We start from the raw sequence: 14,922 nt of genomic DNA on the forward strand, positions 1-14,922 counted from the left end.
CCCAGAAAGTTTCTGGTACCTTCTTCCCCTGAGAAAAGCAGTCTCGTTTCTGTCACTGTGGACTAGTTCAGCCTGTGGAATTAGCGGAAGCCACAGTATGTGTGCTTTTGTATCTGGTTTCTCTTACTAGTCATATATATATATAGAGAGAGAGACATTAGCTCTGTTCTTGCAGGTATCAGCTGTTTGTTCTCATGTTGAGCAATGCTCCATTACAGCAGTGTTTATCAATCACCTGCTGACGGGCATCTGGGTTGCACCCGCTCTTGACTGCTAATAGAGAAATGTTGAGCAATGCATTCATATCTCGTGGATAAACACCTAGACACAGAATTGCTGGGTCACGGGGCAGGTATCAGTTTAATTAATAAAATAAGGTCCAACAACTTTCGAGAGAGGACGCACCATGTTTACACTCCCAAGAACAATGAATGTGTGGCTGGTGGGTCCACATCCTCCCCATGATTTAGAACTGCAGACATTACTTTTAACCCTTTCAGTGGGTGTGCAGAGGTTACTTTGCATTTCTCTGATAATAATGATGAAACCTTTTTCATGGACTAATTGACCATTTATATATTATTTGTGAAGTGTTATGTCCATTCAAGAATTTTGCTTATTTTTATTAGATTTTATTTTTGGGTGGTAGAGCTTCTTAATATATTCTCTATACTTATCCTCTGTAACATACATAAATTGTGAATATTTTCTTCCAGTCTGTGGTTTGTCTACTCATTTTCCTAATGGTGTCTTTTTAGGAGCAAAAAGTTTTTAATTTTGAAGTTTGATTTGTCAAGTTTTAAATGGCTACAGAGTCTGGTGTCCTCTCTAATAAATGTTTGCCTATCCCAAAGTTGTGAAGATATTCCCTGATGTTTTCTTCTAGAAGTTTTATCATTTAACTGCTTCTACTTTTACATTTAAGCCATCTAGAATTAATTCTTCAATAAGGGGGTGAGTTTTTTTTCCATATGCATATCCATTTGTTCAAAATATTTTTTTTTCCCCATTGAATGCCTTTGGAGACTTGGTTGAAAAACAGTTGTGAGTCTATTTCTGGACTGTCTGCTCTGCTTCACTGATATGTATTTCTGCATTTATGCAACCAATACATTTTCCTGATTGGTGTAGCTTCAGAGTAAGCCTTAAAATCAGGCACAATGGATCCTCAAATTTTGTTCTTTTCAAGATTATTTAGGCCACTCTGGGTCCTCTGATTTTTTGTGAATTTCTACAAAGAAGCCAGCTGGGACTTTTACAGGGATTGTACTGAATCTACAGATCAATTTGGGCTGAACTGATGTTAACAATACTGAGTCTTGGGATTTCCCTGGTGGTTCAGTGGTTAAGAATCCGACGCAGGGACACAGGTTCGATCCCTGGTCTGGGAAGATTCCATAGGCCGCGGGGCAACTACGCCTATGCACCACAACTACTGGGCTGAGCTCTAGATGGTACAGACAGCAACTACTGAGTCCATGCCCTCAACTACTGAATCCTGTGTGTCTCAGAGCCCATGCACTGCAACGAGAAGCGACTGCAATAAGAAATCTGTGCACGGCAACTAGAGAGCAGCCCCCGCCTGCCATAACTAGATAAAGCCTGCAGGCAGCAACCACGACCAAAAATAAATTAATTTAAAAATATACATAATGAATCTTCCAATCCATGAATGTGGTATCGCTCTCCGTCGATCTATTTTATAGGTTTTAATTTCCCTTAGCATTTTCTGGAATGGATTTTAGCAGTTAGAGATACACTTTGTTACACTTAAAAATATTTTATTATTGATGCCATTGTACATTTTTTAAACTACGTTTTTTTTTCAATTGTTTTATTGCAAGTCTATAAACTTGTATCCTGTAAAACTCACTATATTATTGGTTTTGATTTCCTATGAAACACAATTATGCCATCTATTGTTACAAATGATGCTAGTTTTCCTTCTACTTTCTTATGCTTGTATCTTTTCTTCTCCTGACCTTATTGCACTGACTTCCCTTACTATGTTGAACAGAAGTAGTGAAAGGAACAATCAGGAGATCGCTTCCTCCTGATCTTAGAAGGGAATACTTTCAGTCTTTAATTATTAAATATGAGGTTAATTATAGGTTTGTGTAGATACTATCAGACTGAGAAAGTTTCCTTCTACTTCTAGTTTGCGGAGATTGTTTTAAAAACCATAAATGGATATTAAATTTTGTTAAATGCTTTTTCTGCATCTGTTGGGCTGTGTGATTTTTATCCTTTATTCTGTTACTGTAGTAAATCATGCTAATTGATTTTGGAGAGTTAAACCAGACTTATATTCATGATGTATTATCCTTTCATATATATTTCTGAATTTGACTTGGCAATATTTTGTGAATGATTTTTCACACCTATTCTCATAAGGGATATTGGTCTGTAATTTTATTTTCCTGTAATATTCTTGTAGCATTTTTTTTTTAATATTATTTTATTAGTTGGAGGCCAATCACTTCACAACATTTCAGTGGGTTTTGTCATACATTGACATGAATCAGCCATATAGTTACACGTATTCCCCATCCCGTTCCCCCCTCCCACCTCCCTCTCCACCCAACTCCTCAGGGTCCTCCCAGTGCACCAGGCCCGAGCACTTGACTCATGCATCCCACCTGGGCTGGTGGTCTGTTTTACCATAGATAATATACATGCTGTTCTTTCAAAACATCCCACCCTCACGTTCTCCCCCAGAGTTCAAAAGTCTGTTCTGTACTTCTGTGTCTCTTTTTCTGTTTTGCATATAGGGTTATCGCTACCATCTATCTAAATTCCGTATATATGTGTTAGTATACTGTAATGTTCTTTATCTTTCTGGCTTACTTCACTCTGTATAATGGGCTCCAGTTTCATCCATCTCATTAGAAGTGATTCAAATGAATTCTTTTTAACGGCTGAGTAATATTCCACGGTGTATATGTACCACAGCTTCCTTATCCATTCATCTGCTGATGGGCATCTGGGTTGCTTCCATGTCCTGGCTATTATAAACAGTGCTGCAATGAACATTGGGGTGCACGTGTCTCTTTCAGATCTGGATTCCTCAGTGTGTATGCCCAGAAGTGGTATTGCTGGGTCATATGGCAGTTCTATTTCTAGTTTTTTAAGAAATCTCCACACTGTTTTCCATAGTGGCTGTACTAGTTTGCATTCCCACCAACAGTGTAAGAGGGTTCCCTTTTCTCCACACCCTCTCCAGCATTTATTGCTTGTAGACTTTTGGATAGCAGCCATCCTGACTGGCATGTAATGGTACCTCATTGTGGTTTTGATTTGCATTTCTCTGATGATGAGTGATGTTGAGCATCTTTTCATGTGTTTGTTAGCCATCTGTATGTCTTCTTTGGAGAAATGTCTGTTTAGTTCTTTGGCCCATTTTTTGATTGGTTCGTTTATTTTTCTGGAATTGAGCTTCAGGAGTTGCTTGTATATTTTTGAGATTAATCCTTTGTCTGTTTCCTCATTTGTTATTATTTTCTCCCAATCTGAGGGCTGTCTTTTCACCTTACTTATAGTTTCCTTTGTTGTGCAAAAGCTTTTAATTTTCATTAGGTCCCATTTGTTTATTTTTGCTTTTATTTCTAATATTCTGGGAGGTGGGTCATAGAAGATCTTGCTGAGATTTATGTCGGAGAGTGTTTTGCCTATGTTCTCCTCTAGGAGTTTTATAGTTTCTGGTCTTACATTTAGATCTTTAATCCATTTTGAGTTTATTTTTGTGTATGGTGTTAGAAATTGTTCTAGTTTCATTCTTTTACAAGTGGTTGGCCAGTTTTCCCAGCACCACTTGTTAAAGAGATTGTCTTTTTCCATTGTATGTCCTTGCCTCCTTTGTCAAAGATGAGGTGTCCATAGGTTCGTGGATTTATCTCTGGGCTTTCTATTCTGTTCCATTGATCTATATTTCTGTCTTTGTGCCAGTACCATACTGTCTTGATGACTGTGGCTTTGTAGTAGAGTCTGAAGTCAGGCAGGTTGATTCCTCCAGTTCCATTCTTCTTTCTCAAGATTACTTTGGCTATTCGAGGTTTTTTGTATTTCCATACAAATTGTGAAATTATTTGTTCTAGTTCTGTGAAAAATACCGTTGGTAGCTTGATAGGGATTGCATTGAATCTATAGATTGCTTTGGGTAGAATGGCCATTTTGACAATATTGATTCTTCCAATCCATGAACACGGTATGTTTCTCCAACTGTTTGTGTCCTCTTTGATTTCTTTCATCAGTGTTTTATAGTTTTCTATGTATAGGTCTTTTGTTTCTTTAGGTAGATATACTCCTAAGTATTTTATTCTTTTTGTTGCAATGGTGAATGGTATTGTTTCCTTAATTTCTCTGTTTTTTCATTGTTAGTGTATAGGAATGCAAGGGATTTCTGTGTGTTAATTTTATATCCTGCAACTTTACTATATTCATTAATTAGCTCTAGTAATTTTCTGGAAGAGTCTTTAGGGTTTTCTATGTAGAGGATCATGTCATCTGCAAACAGCGAGAGTTTCACTTCTTCTTTTCCTATTTGGATTCCTTTTATGTCTTTTTCTGCTCTGATTGCTGTTCTTGTAGCATTTTAAACTTCAGAGTCATACTGGTCTTAGGGAGTAAGTGTGAAGCTCCTCCCTCCTGACATCCAATAGATCTTTCTCTTCTTTATTTCCTGAAGGAATTAGTATTAGTCTTCCTTATATTTTTGATAGAATATATCAGTAAAGCCATCTGGCTTGGCTTTTCTTTATGAAAAGTTTTAAAATTACTAATTTTAATTATTATTTATACTTTCCAACTGTAACTATGGATTTGTCTACTTCTCCCTTTATTTCTACCAGTTTTTGCCTTGAATGTTTTGAAACTCTGTGATTAAGGATATACACATTTAGGATTCTTATGTCCCCCAGACCTTTACCTTATGTATGCAAACTGCACTTACATTGAGTCAAGTTCATGACAACAAACTCCCTATGATGCTTCACTAAAGCTACTGTATCAAAATTCAGATTTAACAAAAGACAAGAGAAATCAAGCTCTTTTGCTTAAAGCTGGAAAACAAAGAAGCTAAGCTTCAGTAAGGAATATCGCATGTGCAAAAGTTCAAAGATCTTCCAAATGAATACGGATACTGCAATCTGCGATCCCCCCACGACACATGCTCCAGTCAGCATCACACCTGCTGTGACAGTGGACAGGAGACCTCTCTGGTCAGCAGCTGAGAGGCCACACCTTCCAATGAGTCTCACCCTCTGGGGAAGAACAGAGTCTCTTCTGTGTGCAAAAACTCAAATGCATGTCTTTGCATCATGCTCTTTCCACTCAGAAGATGGCCTGATCACAGATCTGTTTCAGGGCTCCAGTCCTTTCCATCCCCAAGTGAGCAGCATCATGGTAGCACCGAGGGTCTACGCACTTGTGGTTGCTTGAAATAAAACACCCACACACATGTGCACAAACATACATGTGCACATGCACAGAGTTCAAACTAAAGAAAGGAAACCACACAGCTCCCTTGTCTTCACCCGGCATGCACTTTGGGCACCTCCCCTGCCCTGCCCCTGACAGTCGACCTCCAGCTTTGGAACGTGGGAGACCATGAGCCATGAGAAGGAGGGGGCCAGCCTTGGCGATGCCCCGTGTAGGGGACGACCCAACCTCTGCCCCAGCCACCCTCCCCTTGGTGGGCAGAGAAGGAAGAGGATGCCCCCAGCCCAGCTGTAATCACATCAGTGGTGGCTGGGCTCATTCTGAGTCCTTTCAGCTCAAATCAAGTGAGAATAAGACCCCCAGACAACATCGACATGTGAATTCTGTGTGTGCTTAGGTGCTCAGTTGTGTCCGACCCTTTGGACTGTAGCCTGCCAGGCTCCTCTGTCCATGGGTATCAGAAGATTTTGATACCCAGGGAATCAAACCCACATGGTCCATGAGCCATGGTCCAGCGGTTAAGAATCTGCCTGCCAATGCAGGGGACACGGGTTCGATCCCCAGTCCAGGAACTAAGATCCCACATGCCACAGAGCAACTAAGCCCCATGTCACAACTACTGAGCTCATGCTCTAGAGACTTTGAGCTGCAACTACTGAAGTCCAAGCGCCTAGAGCCTGCGCTCCGCAACGAGAGAAGCCACCACAATGAGGAGCAACTAGAGAGCAGGCCCTGCTCGCCGCAACTACAGACAGCCTGTGCAGCAGCAAAGACCCAGAGCAGCGGAAATAAATAATAAAAGTGAGGACAGACACTTAGCCCTGATCCCAAGGAACACGCTGGTCCACAGACTGAGGACGACCTCCCTCCTGGGAGGCCATGAGCCGTGTGCCCTGGTGTCAGCCACACCCCCAGGCCCCCACCCTGGGGCACAGACCTGACTGGGTCCCCCCGCCCCATCCGTTCCAGACCCCAGGACCTGCGTACTCGAGGACGGAGTGTGTGGCTGCGCTGGGGTGGTAGCGGTAGAGGAGGAGGCTCTGGTCCACACGGACGACCCCGCCGCCCTTCCTCAGATGCTCGTAGAAGAACAGCAGGTCCTCAGGGACACCCTGCAGGATGAAGGAACATGTGTCCACTCAGAACAGAGCCTTGGTTCAGGCAATGGGAGATGGGGGTCGGCCCGAGGACCCTGCGCTCAAGCCCAGCCTGACCGGTGAGGCCTCAGCTGGAAAAAAACACGGCCAACTGCAGCCCCCAGCTCACGGCCAGAGCTCGGCAAACGTGACCATAAGAGCCGGCTCCAGGACAAGAAGGTGCCTGAGGAGTAGACCCAAGTCCTGTCGTCGCTCTCACTCATGGCCTCCAACTGAACCCTGGACCCCACTGCCCCCTCCCTGTTGACAGGCACGCTGCTCCGAGGGTCCGCAGTATCCCACAGGGTCCTCCTGTCCCGTGAGAACCCAGGCCGCCCACCCTCGTCTGGAGAAGGGCTCAGATCAGGGCCGGCCGGCGGGGTCTCAGCTGCCCTGCTGGCCAGTCCGGGGCACCTCAGTCCTGACGGGGATAACAATCGCAGCTCCTTCACTTCCGTGAGTTCAAGGTGAAAAGCCAGAGAGCAGAGGGTCTGGACAGGAGGTCACACACGGTGTGTCTGGCGAGCAGAGCCCGGCGATAGCCGGGCACGCTGCCAGGACCCCTGCTCTGGGCAGATGCTGGTTTCCCCACAGCCCAGAGACTGCTGTGCGCCGGCCCCAGCCTGTTCTGCCCCTTTAGCCGGCTCTGCAGCCCAAGGTCAGGCCAAGGCAGTGCCAGCACCACGGCGGGGCCGACTGATCCCGGCAGAGCCACAGTTGCTCGCCCAGCTCACCCATCCTGAGGGGAAGGCGGCACGGCTGGCCTCTGAGGTCTTGATGCCCTGGTAGAGCCCCATGGCCGCCACCCTTGCGGGGAGAGGGGACTCCTGGCTCCTTTTGGCCAGCCCAAGTGTATCTCCTGACTAGGCCCTAAGCACCCAGCCTCTGGGGTCTGTGATCACCCGGCCATGAATTCTGCCACCTCCTGGCTCAGGCCTGAAAGCCACCCCGGGGGCAGCCTGCTGGGCTCTCAACTCCTGAGCTGCCACGCGGAGCACCGCGTCGGTCTCCACGCAAAGCCACCCCTGCCCGGGGACTCGCCGCCAGGGGGTCTCAGGGCAGCAGACCGCATGGGAAACTGACGCGGGAAACACAGCAACGGCCTCACTCCCAGCGTCAGCTGGTTGAGTCATTCCGTGACTTGATGGACCACTGTGGTGCCTCTAGTGTTTTCACAAAGACCACAGGTCATAAAAGGATTTATACCAAAATGTTAAAAGTCAGCTTTCACAATTGTGTTTGCATGGGCACTGCAACTAGAGAGCAACACCCACCAGCCGCAACTGGAGAAAGCTGGTGAGCAGCAATGAAGACCCAGTGCAGCCCAAATTTAAAAAAAAAACAAAACACAAAAAACCTGTTTGCAGCTCAGCTAAAAGTTGTCCACAGTAAAAGAAAGACAAAAGGATGCCACACAAAAGTTCAGAGCAGACGTGTGGTGATGGGCTCACAGGTGATTTGTATGTTTTTCCTTTTTCTAATTTTCTGCATTTTCAAAGGCACCTTTCGAGAGACATTGTAACCCTGCGCTTTATAGATTTAGGAAGGAGAGACGATGTCCTCTCCGCTCATGACCAGTAGGAACTCAACCCCAGAGTTTCCTTATTTCTGGCAAAGAGACAACTGAGAATTTAACCAGAGGAGGTGGAAGACCAGGTGCTGAGCCCCAGGCCTGCATGGAAACAGGGGCCTGAGGAGACTTGGGGGAGCAACCCCCTGCCTTGGGGGCCCTTGGGGCATGAGAATGTGGTTGAAGGGCGTGTGCCCTCGCCCTCGGAGGTGTGGAGAAGGGGATGAGGGTCCTGTGGGACGAAAGGAAACAGGAGGGGGAACACACTCTCCTCCCCTTCCTGCCCTCAACGCTGGGGTCACAGAGGGGTCACAGAGGCGGCGACCTTGGGGTAGGAATCCTGTGAACAGAGGCCATACAAAGCCAGCTTGAGAAGACACAGAAAACAAACACTTCTGTGAACAGACATTCACCCCAAATAAAAAGACCACCATCAAAAATCATGAAGGAGAAAAAATTCTCTTGTCAGCTGTTTCCTCATTTTGCCATGCTGTGTAAAAATAAAAAGAAGAATTAACAAGTAAAAAAAAAAGAAAAAATTCTGTGAACAACTCCCCAAGTGAAATCACACGTCCTCCACAGGGCTTGAGAACAGAGGAGGCCATCATGAACCAGAAATTCCATAACTAACAGAGCTGGACCCGTGCAGAAAGGACAGACAGGAGACTGGGAGGAGGAGGATCAGCCTGGGCTGGGGAGGCCCGGGGCAGGGGGCGTGACCGCAGGTGGGCTTCTCGGGGAGGTGAAGCTCTTCCGAAACCTCAGATGGTGGTGATGGCTGTGCATCCCCGTGAATGTGCTAAAATGCACTGAGCTGCACATTTTAACAGGTGAATTATATGAATTATACCCCAATAAACCTTTTAAATAAGAGAGAGTTGACTGAATTCAGAAAAGAAATAGAAGAAAAAGGCAAAACTATGTGAAGTGAAGATGAAATTAGAAAGTTCTCCAGGGAAAACAGATCTGAATACAAATAAGGGTCACTGAAGAGACGTAGGAAAAGAGACAAGAAAGTGAAGATTAAGAAAATTAAATAATAAAAAAGTGTTAAGAGAAAGTTGTTGAAATGGAAGATAAAGATAAAGAATACTGAAATAGAAAACCACAGCAATGGCGGACAGCTAAAACTTAAAACTATAAGCCAAAAACAGATAAGAGGAGACCTGGTTCCCACACACCGGAACTAGATCAGCATAAAGACAAACCCCAATGAAACCAAGAGTCTTTAACAACAAGAGAGGAATTCCCCTGTTGCCTCCAGGTAAGTCTGAGCAGTGTCAGGCAAAGCGAGGTGGCGGGGAGCTGTCCTCAGGACGGGAGGGAAGGTGTGGCCCAGGGTTTTCTGTTCAGTCCATCCCTCCTTCGTGTGTCTAAAACCACAATCTGAATGTGCAGGAACAAGGAATGCCACGGCCCTTCAGACGTGGGGAAGCCTGACGTGTGAGGCTGAGTCCAGGGACTCGGACAGGCACCTGGGGACTCGGCGTGTGGGCCTGCCTCCTGATGTGAGCAGAAATCACACGACAAAATCAGCAGAAGACAGAGAGGGAATAGGCTGACCTACTGACTGCCGTTCAAGCAACAGGTAGGAGTCAGAATACCTTCAAAAACAAATATAAAAAGCTAACCAGGAAAGGTTTAAGAAGACATATGGGATTAAGGGCATTCAATACAGAGATGACAAAATACAAACCTTCTTTGATACCAAGAGAGGTTTTTAAGGCACGAGAGAAGATGCCGGTTTCTGTCTTTGGGTGTCTGAGAGGTCAACCTCTGTAGCACCTGTGAGGCCCAGGCTCAGAGCAGGTGGCGCCAGGGCGGGGAAATGAAACCCACAAAACAGAGGAGGACACCCCAGCCTTGCTGCCCTGACGTCCTCGGGACAGAACCTGGGCGAGCATAGGTGGGAGTGAGGGAAGATCCCAGAGACCAAGGATGGGAGGAAATACCCACGAGCACATATCTGACCCAGAACACCAACACCTCAACAAGAAGACACCACAGGGATTTCTCCGGCGGCCCAGGCCCCCTGCATCGGGAGCATCAAATCCAAATGACTAAGACTCCAGGCTTCCAATACATGGGACCTGGGTTCGATCCCTGGTCAGGGAACTAGATCCCACAGAGTCTGAGTGCTGCAACTAAAGATCCCACATGCTTCAACGAAGATGGAAGATCCCGTGTGCCGCAACTTAGACCTCCTTGGCCAAATAAATAAGACGCTCCACTCAAAACCGGGCAAAGAAACCTGGATGCTTCATAAAACAACATAGGAGCAGCCAATCCGCACATGAAAAATTGCTCAACGTCATAAGTCATCTAGAAAATGTCGATTAAAATACAACAGAAAACCACAGAACCCCAGTCAGAATGGCTAAAAACTGCAAAGGAGCCTGGGCCCCCCCACTCCAGAGAGGGGGCGACAACTCATACGCCACACAGCGACTCCAAGCCTGAGGATCTTTCCAACGGGTGCAGAGGCACTTCTGAAAAGTGTCTGCCGTGCCGGGCTGCAGCTCTTCCGAGCAACCACGACCCCCTCCGGGCCATCCCTGCCCTCAGAAGAGCCCTGTTCTGAACCAACAAACACCATTTTGGTCACTTTCCTTCTGGTTTAAGGGCCTGAAACAGTTGCCTCCTGGGGACACCCAGACCCCTCAAGCTGGGTGCCGTCCCGCGCCCTCCTCCAACTCCCACCTCACTCTGGGAGTGCACCTTGCAGGCTCCGGCTCACGCCCGCTATGTCCTCGTTTATCCCCGTCTCACCGCCATCTTGCTCTGTGATCTTTAGCACCTCAACTGTCCCGGCGGCTCCAGTTCCCTGCTCTTCCCTCCCGGGTGAGAACTGCAGCCTCCTGGACCCGGACAATCAGCTGAGGACCAGCCCCCAAACCTAAATCCAGCCCCAGTACATGGTGCTCCCTCAAATGCATTCCACAAGTAACTCTTCAGCTCAACCTGTTTTCTTGGGGGAGGACCTGAAGGAACCAGGAAACACCTCATGTCCTCATCCTGGCGGTGGGCTTCACGGCCACCTGTGATCCCCTCCTCATGCCCACATCCCTCACTTGCTGCAGCCATGGCCCCATCCCAGCCCAGGTCCTTGGTCCCTGATTCCTGTACAAAGAGAGGGATGGACTTAATTCTTCCTGGAGAGGGAGCTGCGGAAGGAAAATAAACTCCTGCTAAGAGGACTGTGAAGAAAGCTGAGCGCCGAAGAATTGATGCTTTTGAACTGCGGTGTTGAAGAAGACCCTTGAGAGTCCCTTGGACTGCAAGGAGATCCAACCAGTCCATCCTAAAGGAGAGCAGTCCTGGGTGTTCATTGGAAGGACTGATGCTGAAACTGAAACTCCAATACTTTGGCCACCTCAGGTGAAGAATTGACTCATTGGAAAAGACCCTGATGCTGGGAGGGATTGGGGGCAGGAGGAGAAGGGGACGACAGAGGATGAGATGGCTGGATGGCATCACCGATTCAATGGACGTGAGTTTGGGTAAACTCCGGAAGTTGTTGATGGACAGGGAGGCCTGGCATGCTGCGATTCATGGGGTCGCAAAGAGTCGGACACGACTGAGTGACTGAACTGAACTGAACTGGAGAGGCCTGACGCACTTCCCGTCCTGAAGCTGCTCATGGCTGTGATTTAAGGAATGTCTCCTGGTGACCAGCTCGGGGCTACGTGCTGCAGAAGAATGAGGATAGCAGGTGCTTGGACTCGGCACCAGCGACAGCAGCGTTAGCAGCACGTGCTTGGTGGTGGGGAGACTCATGGGGTGTTCCTTCACTCCCCCCATGCCTTGAGAATCTGTTGGCAGGGAGGACACCCCACCACCTCTCTGGCCTTGGCCCCCTGCAGCCCCCGGTGGGAGTCCCTGGGCAGAGAGCGGCTATGTACTCACAAGACCCTCCAGGACAGGGAGGGCCGGTGGAGATTCCCCACTTGGGCCAGTCCTGAGGACAGGCGACCGGGGCCCTGGGTTTGTACACGTGAGACCGCCACGGCTTCTGGAGGGCAAGTCTGGGTAGCCACGAGAGGGACTGTCTGACCAGGGTCCAGCACAGGGGGCAGCAGAGGAGCTGGCCTCTCCCTGGGGGTGGTCAGAGAAATGCTGGGTGGGGTCGGGAGGGGCCCCAAGCCAAGGATCCACTGGGCCCCTGGCAGTGAGTGACGGTCCCCTCCAAAGTGGAGAGGAGACTCCGAGCAGGCCGGATGGGGGGCCAAGGTCCTGGGGCAGATGGTGAGCCTGAGCCTGCGTCACCCCCACCTTCCGGCCTGATGGGCCTTAACACGTCTGACCCACGGGCTCCATCCATCATGAGACCAGAACACACGTCTCAAAGCCAATTTAAGGAGGGTTAAAGGAAATCAATCAACCTTAAGTTTTACCTTCTGATCGAGTGTTGTGTCGGCGTGTTCCCTCTAAGGCCATCAAGGAGGGAGGGGGAGCAGGTCGGGGTCCCCATTTCTAAGCCAGAGGCCAGCATGGGCCCTGCTCTGCGGGGGAGGCCCCGGGCAGCTCAGACCCCAGTGCTCCGGGGCTGCTGCCCGCAGGGGAGCGAGGGGCGCTCCTCTCCCGCTGCCATCCGGCGGGGCAGGGCAGCACTGCCCGCATCCTGCACTTTCCCACAAACAGCCCTTAAACCAGGATTAGGTGGCTGTGCAGGTATGAGCCCAGAGCAGGAGCCCACGGTCTTCACACAGAATCCCGCTGCTCCCGGGGAGGCCCAGCCACCGGCACGCAGGCCCAGGGAGCGCCAGGAAGGCCCTCACAGCCCCTCCCCGCATGCCCGGGGGGGGGTGGGGGGAGATCCAAGGACCATACTTACCCGCCCGCCCTCATCAAACGGGCCCACGTGGGCGAACCAGGCTCGGGAGCAGAACCAGGTGGGCATGATCACCGTGGGGCCGTTGGAGGTAAACACCTGGAAGCAATTAGCATCGACACAATGAACAGAGAAGAACAGCTCATCACACACAACCCCCGGGTTACTTCCCAGAAAGTGATAAACTTCTGTGCGTGTCCCTTCCCTGTCGGTACAAATGTTCAAGTGGCTTTAGAGGCAGATCAATGATGTCCGGCTCTCCAGGCAGACAGACAGGGTGGAAGCCCACCCCCAGGTCCTCGGGGGCTATGCTCTAATCACTTTGTGATCGAGCCTCACCTACACCCTAATGAAAAGGAATGCCTAAAATGAAGAGCGACGACAAAGAGGCACTGCATGTCTGCTATGTGGGGCTTTGTCCACCTGACTGTTGGGCAGCTGGGCTTGGGGGTTCCCAACTCTTTATTTCTAGTAGGTTATAAAGTCTGCACTTGTGCCATGGACTTTGTGAGAACCTGCCTGACATTTGGTCCGATGTGCTCCCGAATCATGGACAGTGTGAGGCTGTGAGCACGTCTTGGGGGCAGGGAGTCATGCCCAGAAGCTGAACTGGAACTGAATGGGACAGACAGACCCCCACCCCCTGTGCCTGGGACAAGTTTCTTCTGTATTTGGACATGGTTTGTGAACATCCAGCAGCCGACAGTCACTTGGGACAGCCCACCCCTTCCATGCACCCCTCACCTGCCAAGCTCACTCAGCCCGGAGCAAGTCACTCTTCTGCACTTTTGCTTCGAGACATTTCCACCAGCGACTACTCTGCGCCTAGCCCCTGCCTCTCAAGCTCTCTGCTCACTCAGGAGCCTCACTGAACACAGGTGACTGGGGAAACCTGTTTGTGGAACTTTCCCTTTGGTGACACAGGGAAGAGGCGAGGCTGCTGTTGTGACTAGGGCTTGGTGATTGACATGGGGTCCCCCCTGCATCCCACCCCACCATGGGCTTAAGAAGTGGAGCAGCTGCTGACATGTGGGTTCTGAGATTTAAATGTGGTTTCCAGCAAGACAGAACTCGTGAGGGTCTTAACAATCCTCTTAGAAATTTGCCAGTCATCAGTTCTAGTCACTGTTTGAATTGTGTGCAGGTGAAGAAATGCCGAGTTTTAACCTGCTGTGTGAGGTGTAGCGTGTGAGCTCCTCAGCCACCCTCTGTATACAGGCGCTCCCGTCTGTCCCCTGAGGCTGCCAGTGGGTCCCCCTTCCTTGTCCTGCAGCAGAGTCGGGGGCCGAGGTCCTGTCCAGACCGGCCCCCCACCAGCTGAACAGGGGAGCCGTGGAGCCCTCAGGAGAAGGTGGGGTAGGCTTAATGAGCGTATCCTACTTCTAAAACCCCAGGGACTCATTACAAGAAACCTTGAGCAAAACTGTCTTAGAAGAAAAACAGCCCTTTCTTCCATGAATGGCCTGTTGCGGCCACTTCCTGCATTCAGGTCACGTGTTTCTGGACGTGACACATGGTCAGGCCCCAGTGTGGGTCGAGCAGGTCAGCAGCACTCGGGGCCAGCTCCCCGGCATGGTCACGATTCTGCCTCCACTGCCCCCACGGGCTCAGGCTGGTCCTGCCAGTCCACTAGGAGTGGAGAGGGGCTCCTGGCTTCCCTGGGATTCACCCTGACTGCCGCCACAGCGCCTGGCCTGGGCCATGGAGGTTCTGCCAACAACTAGAGATTAGAACATAGGGCTCTTTCCCTTGACAGCCTGGGGCATGAAGGATGTGGGGAGGATACAGAGGGAACTGGGCCCCCCTCCCTCGGCTGTACTGCCTGCACTGAGTCTAAGGCAGGGAGGGAGAAGGAGGCAGCACTCAGGAGCGGAAGGGGTCCCCAGGGAGACCCTCTCTGCCTCTCTCTGCCCTGGACTCTGGGCACAGAGCTTTCAACCTGGACAAGC

General features: G+C 49.3%; 1 protein-coding gene across 4 annotated transcripts in view; it reads right to left on the minus strand.

Annotated features, from left to right (window-relative positions):
* The window catches only part of B3GNTL1 (UDP-GlcNAc:betaGal beta-1,3-N-acetylglucosaminyltransferase like 1), a 109,741-nt gene that overhangs the window by 16,169 nt on the left and 78,650 nt on the right, over positions 1–14,922 (minus strand). For all 4 annotated transcript variants that reach the window (XM_065911178.1, XM_065911179.1, XM_065911177.1 and 1 more), the window contains exons 7-8: positions 12,977–13,072; positions 6,424–6,548 (exon numbers count right to left, since the gene is read on the minus strand). In XM_065911178.1, the coding sequence (XP_065767250.1) occupies positions 6,424–6,548; positions 12,977–13,072 (221 nt within the window). The remainder of the gene's footprint in view (positions 1–6,423; positions 6,549–12,976; positions 13,073–14,922) is intronic.

This window comes from Muntiacus reevesi, chromosome 18, assembly GCF_963930625.1.
Source record: "Muntiacus reevesi chromosome 18, mMunRee1.1, whole genome shotgun sequence".
Classification (NCBI taxonomy): domain Eukaryota; kingdom Metazoa; phylum Chordata; class Mammalia; order Artiodactyla; family Cervidae; genus Muntiacus; species Muntiacus reevesi.